The 23,336-nt window shown below is 48.6% G+C and overlaps 1 protein-coding gene across 4 annotated transcripts in view; it reads left to right on the top strand.

Moving 5' to 3' along the window:
* Window positions 1-23,336, top strand: part of Ankrd11 (ankyrin repeat domain containing 11) — a 149,069-nt gene that overhangs the window by 100,500 nt on the left and 25,233 nt on the right. For 2 of the 4 annotated variants that reach the window (XM_069987844.1, XM_069987846.1), the window contains 2 exons: window positions 13,899-14,046; window positions 20,531-20,669. In XM_069987844.1, coding sequence (XP_069843945.1) covers window positions 13,960-14,046; window positions 20,531-20,669 — 226 coding nt within the window. In that variant the 5' untranslated portion in view covers window positions 13,899-13,959. Of the gene's footprint in view, window positions 1-13,898; window positions 14,047-20,530; window positions 20,670-23,336 lie in introns of those variants that run through there. The other 2 variants (XM_069987845.1, XM_069987847.1) reach the window with 2 other exon arrangements.

Genomic DNA, 23,336 nt, shown 5'->3' on the forward strand with positions numbered 1-23,336 from the left:
GCACCCCTGGGAGACGCGGAGGGGGAAATCAGAGCTCTCTGAGCAGCGGCTTCTTACAGCCCAGGCCTCTGAGAGTGCGGTACTCGGCTTTGAACCCAGGGACACCCAGCCTGTACCTCGTTTCCTTGCAGTGCTCTTCCAGTTAGTAGGCACAGCTTTATTTGGTCGCCAGAGTCCTCCAAGGGATGTAATCATGCCCTTACTGTACACAAGGTGGAAAACAGGGGATTGGGCTAGAGTGGCATTCCTATCAGCTCTGGGTTGCAAATGCTTTTCCACTCACAGAGCTTCCTGTTCCTCCATGACTGCAGATTTGGAGTGGAATGAAAAGTCCTGCAGGGCTGGGAGGGCATCACTAGAGAGGTGTCTGGCCAGAGAGAGAGAGAGAGAGAGCAGACGCGAGACACTGCACGCAGACACCGCGGGGTCTCACCCTGTGACCCAGGGAGCAGAATGCTGTCGCTTCTCTGTTACAGAAGAAACAGATTCAGAAACAGCTTTTGTTTCAATGAAAGGGAAAAAAAAGTTTTGGTAGGTAATTCTAAGAACCTGTCCTTGAAGTTTTCTGGTGCTAAAGAAGGAAAAGATGGCGAGGTGCGCTGGCTCACACCGGCAATCCTAGTCACTTGGCGTGTGGAGATTGGCATGGTCAGCGGCTCTAGGCTAGGAAGAGTTCTCAGCGTGTAAGAATCTGGGTGCACATGTTGGTGCATGCCTGCCGTCTCAACTACATCAGAAGTTTAAATAGGATTCTGGTCCAGGGTAGCCCATGTATAAACATGAAACGATTCAGAACGTGACCAACACAGCCAAAGACATGACTCAAGAACAAGGCCCCGAGTTCAAAACTCTAGTATCACCAAAAGCAAAAACCAAAACAAAACAAAAAAGAAAAAGGAGGAAAATATAGATTGGTGTTAGTATCCGTTGTCCAGTACATTTGCCATTGGGAATGTAACTAAATTTCTGTCGTGTTGTGACCTGTGCCCCTTAGCAGTCTGGTTTCACTTCAGTCTAGTTTCAGAGCCGTGAAGATGCAGCTTGTCCTGTCTGGGGACACATCTGTGAAAGCGCCTCTTCCCTGACTCCTGCCAGCTCGCTCCCTCGAGCAGAAGGGTGCTTTAAGGCCCTTGTTCCTGGTGCAGGCTGGGGTTCACAGGTTTCATCAATGCCAAGACCTAAGGAGTTCTAAACAAAATGTAGTAGGACATAAGACTGGTAACTCCAGCTGAAACAGAGGAACGCTTCTACCTGCTATCTTCTATTTTACACCTGCCAGTCCTTTCCTACTTTTCAAAACTCAGCTTCTTCAAGCTACTGAAAAGCTTTCCTTTGGCCTATGTCACTCCATTTACTCAGTAGTTTCAGAATAATCATTGAAACAACTACCAAGAGTGATGCTTTTGAAACGAAACTCGAGTCTTTGTTTAAATTTTTTCTTAAGAGCATAGGAGCTGGGTACCAGTGGCTCAAGCTTTTTATCCTAGCTACTCAGATGGCTGAGATCTGAGGATTGTGGTTCAAAGCCAGCCAGGGCAGGAAAGTCTTGTGAGACTCCTATCTCCAATAAACCACTAGAAAACTGGAAGTGGCTCTGTTGCTCAAGTGGTAGAGCGCTCGCCTTGAGCTGAAAAGCCGAGGGACAGCGCCCAGGCCCAGAGTTCAAGCCCCACAACTAACGAGAGAGAGGGGGCATAGGAGGTTAGTACTGCAGTCACATGGCCGTGTTTACTAAGAAGTCACTAGAATGGTAGTGTCGCAGCTTCCTTCAGAAGGTGGAACCTCCTTCCTGCATTTGACAATGACTGGTCTTTGTAATTCACTTCTAAAAAATAGGATGGAATAGAGCCCCATGGACACTTCAAGTCTCCACAGTGAGGAATTAGGGCCTTTGGCCAAAATCTAGACGAATTTTTCTGTCTGGGAAGTAGATGCTCCGTCCCTGGTCAACACCCAGTGGCTGACTCCTAGTGCCCAACTGCAGGTGCCAAGAGCCCATGTCTGACCCTAGAAACTGAGGCGCTGCAGTATTATTTGGTACGGTGGTTGGTGACCAGTGCGCTCCAGCACCCTGACAGTGGTCTGATACCTTACGTCCTTTCAATTTGTTGAAAATGTTTTTGTTTGCTTGCTTATTTTTGAGATAGGGCTTGTATACAGCCCAGGCGAGGCTTTTTATAACCCAAGCTGACCTGAAACTTAACCATTCTCCTGCTCATTCTCCTAAATTCTGGGATTACAGTCATACACCACTCTGTCTAGCTGTTTATTATTTTAAATCATGTAAATTCATGAGGCTTTATCTATTATCACATCCTCTTTACCTTGCCCTTTTCCTCTTTCTATACAAATTAAAATTGTAGTGTTACCAATTACTTTTAAACCACTTTACAATTGGTATTCATAAAATTCATTTATAGCTGAGCTTTGCCAGTGGCTTACGCCTGTAATCCTAGCTGTGAGGATTGCAGTTCAAAGCCAGCACAAGCAGGACAGTCTGTGAGGCTCTTATTTCCAATTAACTGACCCCAAAACAACAACAGCAACAAAAGAAGAAAAGAAGAAGAAGAAGAAGAAAAAGAAGGAGGAGGATGACGAGGAAGAAGAAGGAGGAGGAGGAGGAGCAGCTGTGGCTCAAATGGTAGAGCGCTACACACACACAAATTTATTCTTTTAAAATGCACTCACTGTTCACTGGGTTTTCGAAAATATGTACAATCAAGAATCTAGCGCCACAATTTTAAAAAAAGTAGAATTCTTCTATCACACCTGGAAGTTTCCTCGACTCTTGTGTTTTTGTTTTTAGCAAAGCCCTTTTTATTTTGAAATACTTATAGACTCCTGGGAAGTGATCACATATTCGTGTCCTCTGAGCTCCCCCTGCATTGAAATACTTATAGACCCCTGGGAAGTGATAACATATTCGTGTCCTCTGAGCCCCCCCTGCATTGAAATACTTATAGACCCCTGGGAAGTGATAACAATATTCGTGTCCTCTGAGCCCCCTGCATCTCCCAGAAGCAACAGTACTACTGAAGCCCACTGAAGGTTGTGCATTAGACCTGGAGTTTGATTTGGTGTGCGTGTTCTGCAGCCACCCCACATTAATGTACACAGGTGGGTACGCCACCGTCGTGAGATGCTTTTGGGAGCCTTTCTGGTCCTGTCCGTCTGCTGGCATCCAGGGCTGGTTTCTGAGATGGACGGTGCTGTTACTGCAGGATGATAGTCAGTGGGTGGCCCAGGTCATCTGCGGGAGTTTGGCTTTTTCACACAGCAGAGTTATCTGGAGATTCCCCATGCCATCTGAATGTATTAATAATTTTCTTTTCTTTGCTGAGGAGACCAAGGGTGCAGATCACAGCCAGGTTGAAAGCCACTACATGTTCCTCTCAGCTAGGGGAGAGATGCCCTGTCTCTGCTTCCCAGCAGCATTTGTGCCAGTGTTTGTTTCCTTATGCTCCATGCAAGTAGATCCGTTGAAACAAAACTGAGTTTTTGGTGTTGATCTTGTATTCAGCAGCCTTGCTGGACCTTTGTTATTTCTAGGAGTTGTTTGTGTATTGTTCTTTTTTTTATTTATTTTTATTTTGCTGGTCGTGGGGCCTGAACTCTGGGCCCTGGGTGCTGTCCTTCAGCTCTTCAGCTCAAGGCTAGCGCTCTACCACCTGAGCCACTTTGACAGCCCTTGTTTTTTATTTTCTACATAAACAGTTGTGTCAGCTTTAGATAGAAATGATCGTATTTCTTCCTTTTTGATTTCCTCCTCTTCTCCTGGCTGTGCTAGCCAGGATTTCCAGTACGGCTCCTCTTCTCCTCGCTGTGCTAGCCAGGATTTCCAGTACGGCTGTGGTAGCGGTGGTGTAGCCAGAAGCAAGGAGCAGACGTCCATCTTTGACATCACACCTGCCATGGGAGTGACAGCTGTCACCCTGCAGATGATGACGTCTCTGTGTGTTGGGAGTTGTTCTACCCACGCTTGCTTTGCTGAGTGATTTTCTCATGAGTATTGGCTTTTCTGAACTAGCTGTTAGTCGTTTGTGATTTTCTTCCTTAGCCAGGCGGATTACATGGATGGACCATGTTAAGCCGCTATACATTCTACTCCTTTTCCTCTCTTCTAGTTTTAGAGTCAGTTTACATCTGAAGCTCTGCCACGCGTTCCTAACCAGTGCCGGTGGTCAGCTCCACACTTGCTCCAGGCTGTCAGTGTGGCCAGCAGAGTCTGGCCATCAGATGACCAGGCTCAGAGTTCTCTGGGACGGCTCTGCCTTACTGCTGGTGCTGTTAACTTCTTGTTGCAGTTCCTCTGCAACAATCTTGCCTTCTAAGTCCCAGATCTTGGTGCTGGGGCCTGTGGTAGCACAGAGCCAGTAGTGGGTGGGCTGAAGCACAGGACATCGCTGCTGTCCCCATCATCTAGTGTCTGTAAAGGTGCTTGCCTTCATTGAGATCCACGGCATGAGCGGGCCACCCTTGCCCCCTGAAGCACAGAAAGGGTCGCGTGGAGAGATGGTTGCCGTGTTCACGTAGCCTGTGTGGCCAGTGTGGTTGGTCCTCAGCTGACTGTTAGCCAAATTCCATACCTGGTGTCCTAGCCACAGGAGATAATGATAAGGTTGGACACAGGACACCCACTCAGAGCGACTCTCATCCTGGACTGGGCATTTGCGTACACTCAGGATCCAGAGGCACTGTGCTGGTGTCAGAGGAGAAGGCCATGCCCAGCACTTCCTAGGTATGGCCTACAAATTGTCTCATCCTGGTGCTCGCTGGGAGATCCCATAGGCAAAGCATTCCATCCCAGGAGCCTGAGAGGGCAAAGTGGGATGCCCCCACAGAGCCCTTGAGGGGGATCTGTTCAGTTGTAGCCATAGCATTTGCAATGAGGAGTTGCAGATCACCTCTATTACTTGTTATTATTAGTGCTCCTCCACATTTCTAAGTAGACTTAGAATTATACCCAGAGAGAGTGAGAGAGAGAGAGAGAGAGAGAGAGAGAGAGAGAGAGAGAGAGAGAGAGTGTGTGTGTGTGAGAGAGAGAGAGAGATAGGGCTTGAACTCTGGGCCTAGGCGCTGTCCCTTAGCCCTTCAGCTCAAGGAGAGCACTCTACCGCTTGAGCCACAGTGCCACTTCCAGTTTTCTGGTGGTTAATTGGAGATAAGAGTCTCATGGACTTTTCCTTGTCCGGGATGGCTTTGAACTGTGATCCTCAGATCTCAGCCTCCTGAGTAGCCAGGATGACAGGCGTGAGCCATAGGCACCTGGTAGCCCATCTTTTCTCCACTTGTTCTGTCCACTTTGACATGAAGAGCACTGGGTGGCAATAAATCTTGGTCCCTTAACCTGCTGTGAGCGGCTGAATAGTAGGTGGTGCCAAGTCGCCCTGCATATACAACCTTCATGTCTCTCTCTGTCCGTGGCTTAGAGCACGTTGACTGTGGAGGGGGTTGCTGGGCTTCAGGGTGATGCCTCACAGCCTCCCAGGGCCTCCTTCCTTTCACATTCCCTCCAGCAGTGCTCAGACAGCCACAGCCTTCTGACCTTCCTCTTCATTGGTGTGTGGCTTCTCTACAGCCAAGCCTTGCAGGATTTCCTGATTCACTGTTTTATTCTGTTTTCCATGCTTTGCTGTGATTACTGTTTTTAGTCATTCATTTAAACCTTTAACACGTACATTTACATCTCTGTCCTTTTTCATCACATGTAGGCTGCATCTTAATTCCTCTTGTGTAATACAAGTATTATTTCTAATCCCTTTCCAGCCTTTTTCATCTGCATCTTCCCAGAGTTGTATGCTTACCTGTACCTTGTCAGAAGTTAGAGGTTCCTCTTCTATGCTGTGTGCTATGCACATAGATTCAGTTCACTCTGTGTACCAGGCAACCTTGAGATGGTCCTGTTGTTCTCAGAGTGACCAGCTAGGACCACTTAAGAAGAGACAAGTGGTATTCAAGGTCTGTAGTACTTTCACTTCCATGGAATAATATATGTCAAGTGTTAGACATCACTTGCCCAGTTTTTAACATTTTTGTTGCGAAATGTCGCACAACTCCCTGGCAGTTCCTAAAATCAAAATGCACAATTCACATATCTCAAAGCAAATACCTGTGTGACCTTCACTTTGAAACCCCACTTAGGCCTCAGCCTTCCATCTCCATTTCACCCCAGATAGGTCCCAAGCACTGGTGTTTATTGTTTTGGAGAAGTTATGTAAATATATTATTTGTGAGCTTTACTCACGTTATTGTGTTTGTTTCTTTGCTGTATTCCCTGTTTACCTCATAGCAGAATACTATTGGTTTGGGCCTATTACAAAAACGTTGCATAAATATTTTGCACATTCTCTTGGTGCATTTCCATGTGCATTTCCTTTGGTCCCGTTCCCAGAACTGGGAATTTTAGAATATGCTGGATTTTAGAATATGCTTGTGTCAGTTAAAGTTGATGGTGCCAAGGTTCATTTTATACTTTCATCAGAATGAATCAGTTTTCCTTGCTTGACATCTTTACCAATTCATAGCATATTATTTTGGTTTTAATTTCCATTTCCTTGACTACTAGTGAAGTTGGAGACTTTTTATCTGTATACTTGTCTTTTGGCACTCTTCTGTAAAGTGCTTGTATAAGCCTGTGTCCATTTTTATATTAAATGATTTGTCTTTCCTTTGATTTGCGGGCATTCTTTGTATTGTTGGTAAGAGCTTTATCAGTATGTGTGTAGGAAACGCTCTTCCTTTTGGCAAAGTGACCTTGAATGATAATCCCAGCTTGAGATGATTCAGTATCTTCAGGCCAGCTGGCTGGCCGGCCCTCCCTTCCTTCAGGTATTGGAGGCAGGGTCTTGTAGTATAGCCTAGGCTGGCTTAGAATTCACTGTAGAGCCCATCTTACTACAGACTCCTTATCCTCTTTGTTTCTCCCAAGTGCTCGGACTACAGGTGTGGACCACCATTCCCATTCCCCCCTCACCCCCCCTTTTTCTTTTTGGTGGTACTGAGGTTTGAACTCGGGACCTCTTGCTTTCTAAAGGGTACTATGCCACTTGAGCTACTGTCTAGCATGGCAGGCATTTCTTTTTTATCTTTTTTTTTTTTGTCAATTGTGGGGCTTGAACTCAGGGCCTGGGCGCTGTCCCTCAGCTCTTCAGCTCAAGACGAGCGCTCTACCACGTGAGCCACAGCACCACTTCCAGCTTTTTCTGCTTATGGGGTGCTGAGGAATCAAACCTAGGGCCTCATGCATGCGAGGAGAGTGCTCTACCACTGAGCCACCTTCCCTGTCCAAGCGTGGCAGGCATTTCTTACGACTGGTTAAGAGACCCTCGCTGCCTTTCATTGGCACAGTTACCCCTGATACTTAGATCTGCTGTGCAGGATAGATTTCATGAGTGATGTAAGCAGGAGCTAGGTTATAGTATTTCACATGGGTATACAGCTTTGTTGATGCTACAACCCAGATGTTCCTTAGTCCCATGTTAGCACCTACTGTGAGCCTCAGTTCATGTCTGCATTCAATTCACGTTCTGGCCATCAGTTCTGCATTAGTGTTATGCTGTTTCTGGGTAGCACTGGCGGTGCTTGCTTGTGTTCCACTGTAGCCACACCTTCAGCCGAAGATCATGTCATTTGAGTCACTGTTGAGAAAGAGAGAGAGAGAGAGAGAGAGAGAGAGAGAGAGTTTTGCTGGTCCTCTGGGGCTTGAACTCAGGGCATGGGCTCTGTCCCTGAGCTTCTTTTGCTTAAGGCTAGCATTCTACCACTTGAGCCACGGCACCACTTCTGGCTTTTTCTGTTTATGTGGAATGAACCCAGGGCCTCATGTATATGAGGCAAGCACTCTACCACTGAGCCAACTTCCCAGGCCCTGATTCAAGTTTCTAACTGTGACTTTACTTTTGTGAATGAATACTAATGTATGTGCTTAGTTTTTCTTTACTTTTTGAGACTAGATCTTGCTGTGTAGCTGGGGCTGGCCTCATCTTCAGAGTAGTAGGATTATATGCCTATGTCAACACCTCAACTCTTTTTTCCTTTTAACTATTTGCATGAGGTTGTTTCCCACTGAGACTATTTCCCCTTCTTATTATCCTTAACCCACTGTGAGTGTGGCCTGGAGTTTCCTGCTCTCTGGGCTTGTCCACAGGCTTCACCTTTTCCTTTTGCCTGGTAGTTTAAACCAGCTGGAGATAGAAAAAGTTAGAAGAAAAGATGGATCATTTATTGAATATCTGCGGGCTGATGTCTTTGTCACTGTTTCCTAAACAGTATCTATAACAGTTGTTTACGCAGTATTTTGTCAGGTACCATAAGTCATCTAGAGATGACGTAAATATACAGGAAGTATGCAGGGCTCTACACACAGTATACCACTTTGTATAAGGGATTGAGCACTAGTGACTGATGTATTCCAGCATCTACAGTTAATCTTGCTCTGATGCTTTTCCTGGTAATACATGGTATACACCAGAAGTGCTTTGTATGTTTTCATTGGTCACAGAATACTAAAAAGACAGGACTCAGTGGTCACAATTTAATAAGCTTTATTAAGGAGGGTTGTAGGTGACATGGGAAGGTTTTGCTGCAGTCCCCATGAGAGTAACTAGTAGTGACTGCAAAGACCTCACCTGTAGCTCAGTGTTCATTATCTGTCCATCCCTTTGCCCTACCCCACCCCCAACACACACACACACACACACACACACACACACACACACACACACACACACACACACACACACACACACACACACACACACACACACACACACACACACACACACACACACACACACACACACACACACACACACACACACACACACACACACACACACACACACACACACACACACACACACCGGTGCCCATGTCAGCACTGGAAAGGGTACATGACATGATACGTTACTTTTCAGGATGACCTCGCAGAACCCCAAAAGGAGTTTGTGGACAAAACCCTGAGAACCACTGTGCCAGTGAAGGGCACAGCAAACTCAAAAAGGACCAGAGAGGATACACATTGAACTTCATAACCCTTGCAGTGAAGGTGGCCAGACAAGAGCATGAATGGAGTTGGAGCATGTGTTTTACATGCACTAGATCTAGGGCTCAATCCCCAACACTACCAGTGACGCACCCCCCCCCAAAAAAAAAAAGTTAAAATGAGCAGATTGGCTGCATCCATTTTATTTTATTTTCTTGTGCCAGTAGTGGGATTTGAATATAGGGCTGGGCACTTCCCCTTTGCTCTGCTACTTGAGCCACACTCCTGCCTCCCATTTTAACGGTTAATTGGAGATAAGAGTCTCACCAGACTTTCCTGCCTGATCTACCTTTGAGCCACGACCTTCAGCTCTCTGCTTCCTAAGTAAATAGGATTACAGATGTGAACCACTGATATCCTGCTAGCTGCATCCCTTTAATTAAAACTTTATAGAAGCTGGACACTGGTGGCTCAGGCCTATTATCCTAGCTACTCAGGAGGCTGAGACTTGAGGACTGCAGTTCAAAGCCAGCCTGGGCAGGAAAGTCTGTGAGATTCTTCCCTCCAATGAACCACCAGAAAACCAGAAGTGGCGCTGTGGCTCAAGCGGTAGAGTGCTAGCCTTGAGCTGAAGAGCTAAGGGACAGCGCCCAGGCCCAGATTCAAGCCCCATAACCAACAAAAAAAAAAAAAAAAACTTTATGGATACTGAAGTTCTAATTCCATACTGTTTTTAAGTTTCACAAAACACTAGCCTTCATTTGACTTATTTTTTCATGTTCCTTAAGCCCATTAAATTATAAAACCTATTCTTTTTGGGGTGTGTACACACAGGAAGCAAGCTAGATCTGGCTTGGCTTCATTCCATTGACCTATGCCAGTAGGACCACACATCATCCCGCAGGAAAGGCACTGGGGCTCACGGTGGTTTTCTGTATCTCCCCTCCCCTTCCCCCCTTCCCCTCTTCTCTCCTCCTCTCTCCTCCTTCTCCCCTCCTCTCCCCTTCCTGCCCATTGCCTGTTTCTGCATATTTTCTGAATATTGAAAATGTCTTTATTTGTGCTTATTCTCAATGATAAGACCAAATTTAGTAGTTCAGTCTGCAATTAGTTTTCTCCAAATTCTAATGGTAGCTACCTGGGCATTTAAAATTCTTGCTTCCATATGATCTGCCCTCCTCCCTGACAGTTTTGTCCTGTGATTGGCTTCCTGATGTATCTTTGCCTCTCTGAATTTTGGGCCTCTGGGAGGTTGGCTCTAGTACTCGTGTTTTCTCTCATTTACCAGGTTCTAGATCTTTTCTTCTCTAAGTGGATTTTTTTCAGGACTTATTCCGACTATTTAGTTGCCTCCATCTTCTTTTTGTGGTCCCAAAGCTTTTCCTAAGTTTCTGAATGAATTCATTTGGGAGTTTCAGAGTCCTGGATTCTCAGTCTTGGCTTTGTATGTTTTGTTAGTACTAGGCTTCTTGTCCTGATGGCTCTGCTCTTTCTCGGGCTGCAGTAATCTTATAACAGGTTCCCTGGGGCTGGTAGGGCTTCCTTTGCTGGCAGTGCTCATAGATGGACATGGCGAGGTCCCAGCCACCCTTCAGCCACCTCCACCTGGACGTTGTCCCCATGCTATATATACCAGCAGGGTTGGACAGCGCTTTTCCCCACGTGGGGACATCCACTGCAGTGGCTTTTCCTGTGGGTTGCACCAGCGCCCAGGCATTTTTCTGTTTTTGAAGACCTTCTCCACAGACTCCTGGTTTTCTGGACTCTCTTCTTGTTCAGTGCTGGGAAGCTACTTTTCTGTGTCTTTGAGGGAAGAGAACTCTTGGTGTCAGGAGGTAATGAGTCAGAAGCTGTGGTAGATGAGCCGTCTGAGGTAAGGAGGCCTGTGCGTCCTCCACGGAGCAGAGTGGCCTAGCTCGCCTGCGTGGGCTTTCACGTCGCATCTTGCCAGACCTCAGATCCAGTCAGTTGGTCTCTGGTGGCTCCCACCTGTAATCTCACCACTTGCGAGCTGAGATCTGAGTGTTGCTGTTCAAAGCCTGCCCAGGCAGAAAAATCTCCAATTAACCAGCAAAAAGCAGGAAGTGGAGGATCAGTTCAAGTGGTAAGGGGGTAGCCTTGAGAAAAAAAAAATTAAAATGAAAGAAAGGTATCCAGTACCGAAAAAAGGAAAAAATTCAGGAGTGAGAATGCCCTTTTCTTCCCTGGTGATACTGCTTTGTGTTTGGTCGACCACTGGGGTGGGGTGTGGCTCCGTGGTACAGGGCTTGCCTGACACGCATGAGGTCCTTGTTTGGGCTTCAGCACCACTGGTCCTTCTGTGCAGTGTCCACAGACACAGCTGCAGCCAGGGCGTTCCCGTGGAAACTGCTCATTCGTTTTATTTACTATGAGTGGATAGGCAAGGGGTGTGTGTATGTATGTGTGTCAGTTCTAGGGCTTGAACTCACGACATGGGTGCTGTCCCTGAGCTTTTTTTTTTCTCAAGTCTAGTGCTCTACCATTTGAGCCACAGCGCTACTTCTGGCTTTTTTTAACAGTTAATTGGAGATAAGAGTTTCAGACTTTCCTTCCTGGGCTGGCTTCAAAATGTAGTCCCCAGATCTTAGCCTTATGAGTAGCTAGTATATAGATACTGGCACCCACCCAGCCAGCTATTCTATTTTTAAATAAAATTTAATAGTTTTCCTTTTATTAACATATACTTATTGTGCAAAGGTATTATGCACATAATGAATGTATCTGATCAAATTTACCTCCTCCATTATTGTTTCTTATCCTGTCTCCCCTTTACAGCAATTTTAATGGCTTTCATTATTTGTTTTCATATATATATAAGGAATACTACAATCATACTCACCCCCTTCACCTCCTGAGTTCCTACCCCTCAAAACCTAATCATCTTTAAATTTGTACCCATCTCATACAAAGCCCCAGTTCCAATGAGAATCCTCTCTGCCCCTGCCCACTCAGTGTCTTGTGTTTCCCAGGCCAGCAGTCTACCATCTGAGCCACACTCTACCTCTGAAGACAGCCCACTTTTGTGGGGGAAATTGCATAATGTAGAGATCACAGTTCTAGGTAGAGAAAACATACCCACATGGATGGAGGTATACTGCTCTCTGGCATTATTGGAGAGACACAGTAGGAAGTGAATGTCTTTTTTCTTTTTTTTTTTTTTTTTTTTTTTTGGTCAGAGAGTAGAAAGGAGTTGGGTATGGGGTTTGAACTTAGGGCCTGGCACTGTCCCTGCACTCCTTTATTTAAGGCTCGAGCTCTACCACTTTGAGCCACAACACCACTTCCCAGTTTTCTGGTGGTTAATTGGGGATAAGAGTCTTGGGACTTTCCTGCCCAGGCTGGCTTTGAACTGTAAGCCTTAGATCTCAGCCTCCTGGGTAGCTAATATTACAGGCGTGAGCCACCGGCTCCCAGTGGAAATGAATGTCTTGATGGCTTTATCCCTCTCCCCAAAATACCTTTACATGTGTTCTTATGCTAGATACCAAAAGCAGGTTTTATCCATTACTGTTGAAAAACAAGACAGGATCTTAAGATGATGTTATGTAGAAGGGTCCTGCAATTTCACAGCAGGGCCTGGGGACGTGAAAAACGTTGACTCTCAGTGTGACCTTGAAGAGAGAAGCAGGGAAGTAGGGCTACGGTACAGAACACGGTTGAATTGGTGCTTCATGCAGCATGGTATGTTGCCAAGGGAAGAGAGTACAGGGTGTGAACATGCGTGCGTGTGTCTGTGTGTGTGTGTGTGTGTGCGCGTGCGCGTGCATGTGTATATATGCGTGTGTGGAGCCTAGAGGTTACAAAAAAGATAAATCAGAATGTTTTTCCTTGGTCCTCCTATTAGTGCTACTGAAAAGCTAGGGTGCAGATAAATCATACTGAGAGAGAAGAGACTAGAAGGAGGCTGGACAGAAGGATGGAAGCCTGCTGTACTCTAGTGGTCAAGAGGCAGGGCAGGACAGATGGCTCAGGAGCAATGGGCTAGTTTGAAATCCTTTCAGGCTTTGTGCCAGAGAAATATTTTTCTAGTTACTTGGTGGTTAGCAAGAAATGGTTGGCTTGTGTATAAAGTATAGACAAAAGGGTTCATTTGTAGGTGAACCCTTGTCTAACCCTTAAGAAATGGTCCCTGACCAGCAAGTGTTTGGATGCCAAAATGTTCAATGCAGTGCATGTCTTCAGATTTCCTGGGAAACATGAAGCCAGAGCGTCTAGCTCAGGAAGAGTCTGGAGCTGCAGGCATAGACGGAGACCTTGAGGCCTTCCTCAAAGCATTGTATGCTTGTGCTTGGACATTTTACCTGAAAGAAGTTGTAGAGTTAATTAGGTGTGCTTGGTGCCTTATGAAAAGCAGATTTTTCCTCCTGCCTTCTACCTGGGTGTGTGAAGGACGGGAGCTGATTCTATGTGGTTGAGTGGCTAAGCCTTAAACTCATGATCCACCTGACCTGAGGATGCAGGTGTTCATGGAGCCTTGTCTGTGCAGAGGCAGAGCCCCTAGGATCCATTCAGCCCTCTCCACCAGTGGTGGTGTTCTCACCAAAGCGGCCTAAGACCAGGCACTGGCAGGGTTCGGCCTCCTTGATCTACTTTGTCCCTGTCACTCAGCGCTGTCAGTAACCCTGGGAGCTTGCCTCCGAGGTGCCAGGGCCCTGGTCAGCCCAGGTCAGAGTGGTTGCACACCTTAGCTGGTCAGCTGGTCAGTTTGGTTTGTGTTCTGAGGTTTTGTCCTGCCTCGTTGGCTTCACCAACTTTGGTTTTTACTAGTCCTGGGTCTTGAACTAAGAGCTTGAACTTGAACTGTCTCACTCAAGGCTAGTGCTCTACCACTTGCTACAGCTCCACCTCTGGCTTTGCTTTACCAATTTTTAATCTCATGTTTTCTCTTTTGAAGCAGACAGTTGATGACGAAGCGATGGTAGCATAAATGAAGATCAAACGAGGGGAGCAAAACGATGCCCAAGGGTGGGTGTTCTAAAACACCACAGCAAGAAGACTTTCCTCTCAGCAACGACATGGTAGAGAAACAAACGGGGAAAAAGGTAAAACTTAGTTGGCTCTTTCTTCCTTGCTTAGCCTGGGCTCTCCTAGACCAAGAGCTGCGACTAGGTCAGGAAAAGCATTGTATTCACTGTGGTTAGAACTGCAGCTCAGCCATCTGCTCTCGGCCGACCTTGTGGAAGCCTTATCTCTCTCGCCTGGCAGGCGTAGTGGTGGTGTTTGTGGATGTGCAGGGAGCCACACTCCCTAAAGGATCTTGGTTGCATGTTCTCAAGCCAAGCTTTTAGTTCATTTTAGTAGTTGGCTCCCTGAAGCGGTCTTGATTGGGTTATCCATTTTTGTCCTCTGTATTCTAGGATTTCTGTCATGGTTTCAGTGAGACTCATCAGTTAACTAATATAAAAAGTGATGAATTGTATGTCTGTCGAAGTTTTGTTTTTTCTAGAAGTAATAGGCAACAAAATCTAAATGTAAGCCACCATAGTTTAATCACTGCTGTAGAAAATACCAGACTGAGGGATGTGCACATTCTGTCATCAGTGCTGAGGTGGACTCAGATGAGCTTGGACTGGGGCAGAATGAAGCTCAGCTTCACACTCTGCTGTGAGTTATTGTTATAGCTGCTCTTTACCAAGTCCACGAGCTGCCCTAAGACCCAGCTTCATGTTCTCTGTGGGGATGGGTAGTGCGGAAGCAACTCTGAGCTGGTGAGCTGTGATGTGCAGTGGGGAAGAAACCAACCACATGATGGGGAGCAGTCACTTCATCCTCACGATCTCTGCCCTTCTCATAGCCATGCTGTAACCGTCAGGTCCTCGAGCTCACTGCTGGGCAGGTAGCATCACCTTGATGCAGTTACTAGCTAGCAAGCATTTTGAGATGCTGCTCCTGTTCTGCTTTCTATCCCCATCCTGGCACTTGGACTATTGCTAATGCTTGTGCTCTGCTGTACCTGGTTTGGGGGGGAGGGGGGCTAGCCGATATTCCACATGTGAAATGTAACAAGGAGAGAGTCAGTTTTGGTTGATAGTGAAATGATTCGTGGTCATGGTAAGTTTATGTGCTCCTTAGACAAAAACTAGATTTGCGGTCCCTGTCCCCCTCCCCCCAGACCCTGTCTGGGCAGTATGTCACCTACCTGCTCCTCCTGGAATGTCTTGTGCTGTGACATGGTGCCACCGCACAGCCGAGTCTGCGGCTAAGGCTTGTGATAGATGAACATCACCGTGGTGCTGAGTTTGTTACTGATTGGGGTCTATGGCCAGTCCTGCCTGGCATGTGTGAGTTCATGAGATGGAGCTGGTAGAGAGGCACATGTGTGGCCTGCAAATCGCAGCCTGGGCCAACAGGATGCTGAGAGAAACCTTGGTATGTTAGTAAGCCCTGCTCTTAGCTGAAAGCCTAAAGCACTCAGGCCACTCCTGATTGAACCGTAGTTTTCCACACTACAAAATCACACAGTTGTAGGCATCAGACAAGGGAAATGGCTCTGTTGTCGTCGCTCCACCTCCACACTGAAGCTGACCCTCGAAAGAGCACACACAGCTCACCCCCTGTAGTCACTCAGGCCAGAGGGTTGTCTGCCTCATTGTAAGGTCTTTGAGCCTTGGCAGTGACCTCTGACTCAGATGCCAAGGTGTCTGGCATCTGCCTCTGCCTGTGTCCGTGGGGCAGCTCTGCTCTGAGGGCGCGCGGTCCCCACACTCAGCCGCCTCATTTATGGAGGCCAGGTTGCTGGCTGTTCTCTTGCAGCTCCTCTCACTGCCTCTCGGCTTAGCATGGTCCCCTGTTGAGGAATTTCCCAGAGAGCCAGCTATCATGGTTTGTGCCTGTAATCCCTGCTACTCAAGGGGTGGAAATCTGAAGGATTGAGATTCAAGACTTAATTAGGCAAAAAGTTCTCTGACTCATCTCGGCCACTAAAAACCTGGGTAGGAGGTTGCATGCCTGTCACCTCATCTACACAGAAAGCCTGGATAGGAGGATTGCAGTCCAAGTCGTCCTGGGCATAAGCACAAAGACTCCATTTGAAAAATAAAAACAAAAAGGTCTGGGTGTGTGGCTCACACGATAGCTTGCTTGTCTAACAGGTGTTTCTCCAAAAGCCAACAGAATTCTCCCGAGATTGTTGGAGACATAGGTGTGGTATATTTTTAACTCTAGAGGGTGGAGTTGGCTCTAGGGACTGTCTGCTTACCTAATTAAGATCAAAAGCTCCTCGTGGACTGGGAAGGTGGCTCAGTGGTAGAGTGCTTGCCTTGCATGCATGAGGCCCTGGGTTCGATTCCTCGGTACCACATAAGCAGAAGAACCAGAAGTGGCATTTGTGGCTCAAGTAATAGAGCGCTAGCCTTGAGCTGAAGAGCTGAGGGACAGCGCCCAGGCCCAGAGTTCAGGCCCCACAAGCAACAACAACAACAAAAAGCTCCGTGTGTCCAAATGATAGATACAAATAGAAGTCCCAAAAACCCCAAGATGTCTATAAGAGAGTGAGACCAGATTTGCAGTTGGGTCTCACAGACTCAATGTTAGGATGATGGCAGGGAGGTCAAAGGTTGAATGCAGTAAATACACAGGGACAGGAAGCCTCAGCCTCACACAGACATTATCTATGTTGCTCTTGTTTTGGTAACCAGTCTAACTACAGAGTTAAACAGATGGTAGAGAAATAACTAATGGTCCCAGCATAGCTCTCAGAAGTTGTGCAGGAGGCAGCATCTGAAAGGCTTGGAGTATGATGGGCTTGGCTTGGGGTAAGGCCATCTAGACAGGGGACCCTGTAGGGAAGGCCAAGTTGCAGTAAATCGGCAGCAGTGACCAAGGTGCAGTGCCACTGTCCCAGCTGCTCGAGCATCAAGGTATTCAAGCTGCCGTGGTCGCCATCTCGGGTTGAGCTCAGTGCATGCTAAGACCACACATAGAAATTGACATCTTAGGCTGGGCGCTGGTGGCTCACGCCTGTAATCCTAGCTACTCAGGAGGCTGAGATCTGAGGATCGCAGTTCAAAGCCAGCCCGGGCAGGAAAGACCGTGAGACTCCTATCTCCAATAAACCACCAGAAAACCGGAAGTGGCGCTGTAGCTCAAGTGGTAGAGCACTCGCCTTGAGCTGAAGAGCTGAGGGACAGCGCCCAGGCCCAGAGTTCAAGCCCCATGGCCGACCAAAAAAAAAAAAAAAGAAATTGACGTCTTGTATTGGCCGTGAGAGGTGTGGGGATTAGACTTGGTGTCTCCTGCTCTCTGCCACCAGGGTAGGTGTGTTTTAGTTACGTTGTTGTTGTTATATACTATTCCTGAAGGCTATCAGACGTAATGCTAAAGTTTCTGTGCAGTGGCACTCAGCATTATTGGTGCTTTCCTAGCGTTCCTGGTGACCTGGGATGGAGTCAAGGACAAGGAAGTGCCTGATGTATCACTTTTGTCCCTGTTCTTTGGGCAGAGCAGGGGATATGTTGGTGGCAAAGCTCGGAGACATGGCGAAGCCCCTGCCCTGGGCAGGGCCCCAGACTGGTTACACCAGGTGCTCAGATACAGCAACATGTTATCAAAAGCAACGTGTTTTAGTGATTTTCAGTGATCTCAGTGAACTATTTGTGGATGGCATGGAACAGGGCACGTGGGTCTGTAGCACCGCTTGCCTCAGACTAGTACGTTAGGGAGAGAGAGGACACTTTCTCAGGTTTTCCAAAAAATGTGTATCGAATATCCAAACTGGAAACAGGCTCAGTAGGAACCAGCAGACAACTTCACTGTTTCCAGAGGATTCTGGCCTAGAGAGCCAAAGGGTGTCCAGTGCTGCCCACAGAAGTGACCTCTCTGACACTCTCTAGCTGTCCTCCCTCCACCGACGCCGCCCTGCACCGTAGGAGTAGCTCTGAGCACGCTGGGGACCGTCCCCGCGAGCGCTGACTTCCGTCACTGGCTTTCTTCAATCTCGGGGTTGAACTCCGGGCCTGGGCGCTGTCCCTCAGCTCTTCAGTTCAAGGCTAGCGCTCTACCACTTGAGCCACAGCAACACTTCCGGCTTTTTTTCTTTTTGCTTATGTGGTGCTGAGGAATCGAACCCAGGGCCTCATGCATGCAAGGCAAGTGTTCTACCACTGAGTCACCTTCCCAACCCCCCTAGAGTAATTTGTTTTTGGACAATGTTACCCTTCCCTCGCTTTCTTCCAGATTTTGCTCCCATGTCACAGGCTTTTTTTTTTTTTTTAATAACTGCTAATGTGTGCATTATTTTCTTTTCATTTAGTTTTTCAGTGTGTAAATTATATGTTTATCTACTCATTTGTTATTGTTACCATTTGTGGGCTTGAGGTTGTGTTGTTGGCTTTTTTTGTTGGTGGTGGTGGTGGTGGTGGTGGTGGGCCTGAACTCTGGGCCTGGGCGCTGTCCCTCAGCTCTTCAGCTCAAGGCAAGCGCTCTACCACTTGAGCCACAGCACCACTTCCAGTCTTCCAGTGGTTTATTGGAGGAACAGTCTCACAGACTTTCCTGCCCAGGCTGGCTTTGAACCATGGTCCTCAGATCTCAGCCTCCTGAGTAGCTGGGATGACAGGCGTGAGCCACCAGCGCCCGGCTTGCTGGTAGCTTTTGAGTCCTGCTTCCTCCGCAGACACATGCCTGGCCTCAGTCAGCCTGTGTCAGGCTTCCTGTTGCTAGCATGATGGGCACGTGCTATCCATCCAGCCCCTTCCATTGAAATGAACTCTCATGAACTTTTCATGGGCTGGTTTAGAACCACCGTCTTCCCAGTCCTGTCATCAAGAATGATGCGCATGTTCCACTGTACCCAGCTTTGGGTTGAGAAAGTCTTGTGAGTTTTTCTGTGCAAGCTAGGGTCAAACTATGATTATTCCATTCTTTGCCTCCCAAGTAGCCAGAATTGCAGGTGTAAGCTACCAGCGGTTGGATCATTTGCGTTATCTTTTCATATATCCAGATAGATGGGGTTTGTGGGTGTTATCTGGAGAGTTCTTGTCTGTGTTCATGAGGAATGTTGGTTCATAATTTTATTTCCAGTGAATGCCTTTCTCAAGTTCTGGAGCTAGGATCACCAAAAGAGTTGAAAATATGTCTTCTTTATCTGTTATCCACAAGAATTTATATGCGTATTATGTCTTCTTCTCTCCCTATATTACAAAAAGTGTTTAATTGCAAATTGGAGACTGTGTGCTCCGTGCCTGTGTGGCGCTGCGAAGGCACGGTGCAGGCATGTCTCTTTCTCCCCAGTGGACTGGGTGCTGTGGCAGGTGTGCCTGCATCTGCCTCTTCGGAGGGCAGGGGTGAGTGCTGCACAGCTGAGGCCCTTCCTTCCTCGGGCTGCCACATCGCCCTGCTCTGACCCTCCCTACTCGCTTCTCAGCTACCAGAGTTGATCAGTTCAAGTTGGAGGAAGTGCCTAGGTCACATGGGCTCCTGGGGCGGTGGTTGCGCTTCTACCAGGGGCAGACAGGTGTCTGCCTGCTGCTTTGAGGGCCACTCTCTTAACTCCCTGCTCCATGTTTGCCAGTGGCTTGCCTTGGGAAACTTTCAGAAAGCTCCTTGGGGGGCCCTGGGCTTTCTGGTGTCTGTGCCTTCCTACCTGAGGCAGCTGCCGCACCCGTGTGCTGTGTGCCCCTCTGTTGTCTTCCCCGGGGCTGTGTGTGTGGCCACTGGCGAGGGCAGCCCACTTAGGTGTCGGCTGTGAAGCCAACGAAGTCAGCTTGCCCCTGCTGCCCAGTCTAAGGTGCTGTCAGACTCCACAAGCCTCTACTGTGCAGCTCCTCCAGCCGCTTCGGAAAGTGGCTGCAGCAGCCACAGAGCTCACCTTCGCTCCACAAGGCAGGTGCCCCTTGTATGAGACGCTGCTTCTGTTGCAGCTGGTCCCTCCACCTGAGTTCACAAGCTAGCTGGTCTTCCTGCTCTTCCTTCCTTCCTTCCATGTGTGTTGTGGCCACCAGGCCTGGCCCTTGCTTGGCACACTTTAGGGAACCTCAGGAGGCACAGGACGCACTGCGTCCTGAGCATATATGCCGAGTGTGCCCACTCCCACCTCTAGGGGTGGCCACTGTACCCACCCTACAGTACTGCCACAAAGGCAGACAGGTGCCAGTGAAAGGGGCTGGAATTCGAGTTCTTGGGATCTTGGCTTGCAGGAGAAGCTCTTGAGTGGGGGCTATGGTCAGTTCTCTTCCTTGTTGCTCTTATTCCCCTACCCATGACCCCTTGTGTTCCAGGTCCCGGATGAGGATAGGAGGTAGGTGGGGGAGGAGGACCGTGGTGGCTACAGTGACCTCAAATGTGGGGTAGCATGTGGCCCTCAGCAGCTGTTGGCGGGGAGCCCTTCAGTGGTGTACCCCCACGGCCCTGCCCAAGGCCCTATCACGGTCAGACTGGAGGTTCTGGCCCTTGGCACCACTGGAGCCCGCCTGACCCCACACATGTGGCAAGAGAAACTGCCCCATTTCTGGCACATGAAATAAAATCATAACTGACGTGATTGCTTCATCTAGGAGTAAAATCTGAATGTGGCCCTTTGTTTTCTAGGATAAAGACAAAGTTTCTCTAGCCAAGACCCCAAAGCTGGACCGCAGTGATGGGGGGAAGGAGGTGAGAGAGCGGGCCACCAAGCGGAAGCTGCCCTTCACGGCGGGGGCCAATGGAGAGCAGAAGGACTCGGACACAGGTACCAGGCCTCAGCCAGTCCTCCCAGCCCTGCCCAGCCCAGCCACACTGCACCCACGAGGAGTCTGTGTAACTCCCAAGCAGCCGCGGGTGCGCCACAGCGAGGACAGGAAACCAGCCACCAGGTTCCATCTCCTCTTCGCTGTGTTGGGGGCGCTGTGCTGTGCACTCCCCAGGAAGCGCACACAGAGCAAAGACGTGCTTTCCCCCACGGCTGCTCCACTGGTTGTCATAGACCCAAAGGAAGTCCTGCCGGGGAGAGGCAGACGGTAGTTGGCCTGAGTGGGTGTGGGAGTAGTGGTCTTAGGGTACTGAGAAGCTGGTATGGGGCTCACGCCTCATTGTGTACTGAGAAGCAGGTATGGGGCTCACACCTCATTGTGTACTGAGAAGCTGGTATGGGGCTCAGCATACCTCACTGTGTACACTCCCAGGTTGGTTCTATCTTACAGAGGGCCATGGCCCTGCTGCTAGCCTGTGCCTACTTTCTCCATTGGATGATCCTCTTACTCAAAGGCCTTCCGCCCTGCTATCATCTGAGATCTTTGTAGGCTTGGGGTGGGGGCCGCACAACACCCAAAACATCCATAAGGCCTGGGGCAGTGGGCTCCACCGCTGACATCTAAGACCTCAGGAAGGAAGCCATGCACAAAGCAGAGGCTGTTCTCCTGGACAGGAAGCTGCATGCGGGGCTGGGGAAGACCCCGAGACGAGCGGCGCACCTGAGGATCATTGATCAGTCTCGGTGACACGGAGGAGAGCCCCTAGAAATGAGTCCCGTGTCACAGCTTTTATTGGCAGAGTCCAGGAAACCGCAGCCTTTGTGTTTTTGTAGTAGTCAAAGGTCCTTCACCCACCTCTCCTCCAAATGGTACTGCCCTGAATATGCCTACAGACACTGCTCAGAGATTGTGGTCAGAGGCCAGCAAAGTGGCCTGCTCTTTGGGTGGGGTGAGAAGGTGGTGTGGGCTTGTTCCCATGGCTCCTGTCATGAGGCGGTGGGCAGGAGTGGGAATTTCCACCTTCAGCACGGCTGCCTGCGAGGAAGTGTGGGAGTGTGGTGGACATGCGTGCTTTTGGACAGCAGACACTGAGGGAAGGCTGCAGGCTTTGGCTCTGGGAGAAGGGAGAGGCTGGGGCTGCCCCCTGAAGGCCCTGGGGCATGTTTGTGCCTCCAGATAAGAGTCAGACCAGACCCGATATCCTTCTTTTGGTGATAGCAGTGTATGGCCTTCCCAGTGGGTTATTCACTTTTTGGATAGTGACTCTGGGGTTTGGAAAGAGACCTGAGGTGGCCCTGCCGTCTCTGGAAATCTTGCTGAAAGAGTGAATGAGCAAAGTACCGGTGCTCTGCTACCGCTGCAAGCAAGATTTGTGTGGCACATAAATTTTAAAAAGGGGTTTATTTTGGCTCATGGTTCTGGAGGCTGGGAAAGTGGTTTAAAACGTTACCTATTTGTCAGAGTTCAGTTCATAGGTACAGTGCATCCTGATGAATGTCACCCCTTCCAGCATGATTTTTAACCTTGATGAATGATGGTTTTGGCCAGGGCAGTGGGGAGTGTCGGACCTCTTTGGGAGGGTGGTTTAGCCACCCAAAGCAGATGCTGGCTCTGTCTGGGAAGTTGTTATTGCAGATGCTAGATCCAGCGAAGCATCCCAGGCATCCCACTCCCTGCCAGCATCCCCCAGCGCCCTCTGCTGAGAACATGCCGCCTGGTGCTCACTGCTGGAAGAGGGAAGCAGTGGAGCCCAGGAAGGTGGGATTATCAGGGAGCCAGCTTCAGGGGTTCTAGTAGCAAAGTTTCCATAGCTGTGCCCCCAAGTGGCAAGAGTCTGCCTAGCTTCCTCTCAGCTACCAAATGGCCACAGGAATAGTTTCTTGTTTCCTGAACCCTGCTATGGACAGCCCAGCCCATGGGAGGTGCGGCCTCCTCCTCAGTGCTTAGTCAGGGCTAGGGGCAGCCTGCCAAGAACAATACAGTTCTGTCTGTTGTGAGTCAGAGTCTGATCAAAAGCCAGCATTCTGAGGTTGTACATCAGTGTGGTACCTGGATAGCATCTAGACACAGTGGTTGTCCAGGTAAATAGGAGGGCGGCACAGCACATTTTCCTTATGGTCCAGAAATTCTGGACAACAGCATGTCCAGAACCAGGCTGCTGTTCCGCCTGGGGGTGAAAGGGAAGCAGGAGGGAGGGTCCATCGCCCTGTTACACGCTGGCCAGGCTGTCTGAATAGCAAAATGGGCAGCAGCACAGAGCCAGTGACTGCTGCCTCCAAAGACGACCACTCTTCCCCCCAGAGAACACCCTCTTTAGAGCCTTTTCCCAGATTGGATCGTTTTCTGTCCTCTTCATCTGCAGGAGGGTGGGGGCTACCCAGTTCTTACTTGGTCTGCTCTGTTTGAAGAGCTTTATTGCTGAAACTACTCACAATGAGATTGTATGATGTGTTAGATTTGCTTCAAACGATATTATTCTGATTGTTGGTGTTGGCACTAGGGCATCGCTGTCACATGGCTTTTCGGGGGAGGGGCAAGGCTAGCTCTCTGCCTCTTGAGCAACACCTCCAGTTCCTCCCTTTTTTATATTTTGTGTATTTTCCCAGAAATTTCAAAGTCTCTAATGAATATAAACATTAGCCTATTACCTAATATGTCATTTGCCT

The sequence above is a fragment of the Dipodomys merriami genome, unplaced genomic scaffold (genome assembly GCF_024711535.1).
Source record: "Dipodomys merriami isolate MVZ:Mamm:240054 unplaced genomic scaffold, mDipMer1.0.p SCAF_348, whole genome shotgun sequence".
NCBI classification, from domain to species: domain Eukaryota; kingdom Metazoa; phylum Chordata; class Mammalia; order Rodentia; family Heteromyidae; genus Dipodomys; species Dipodomys merriami.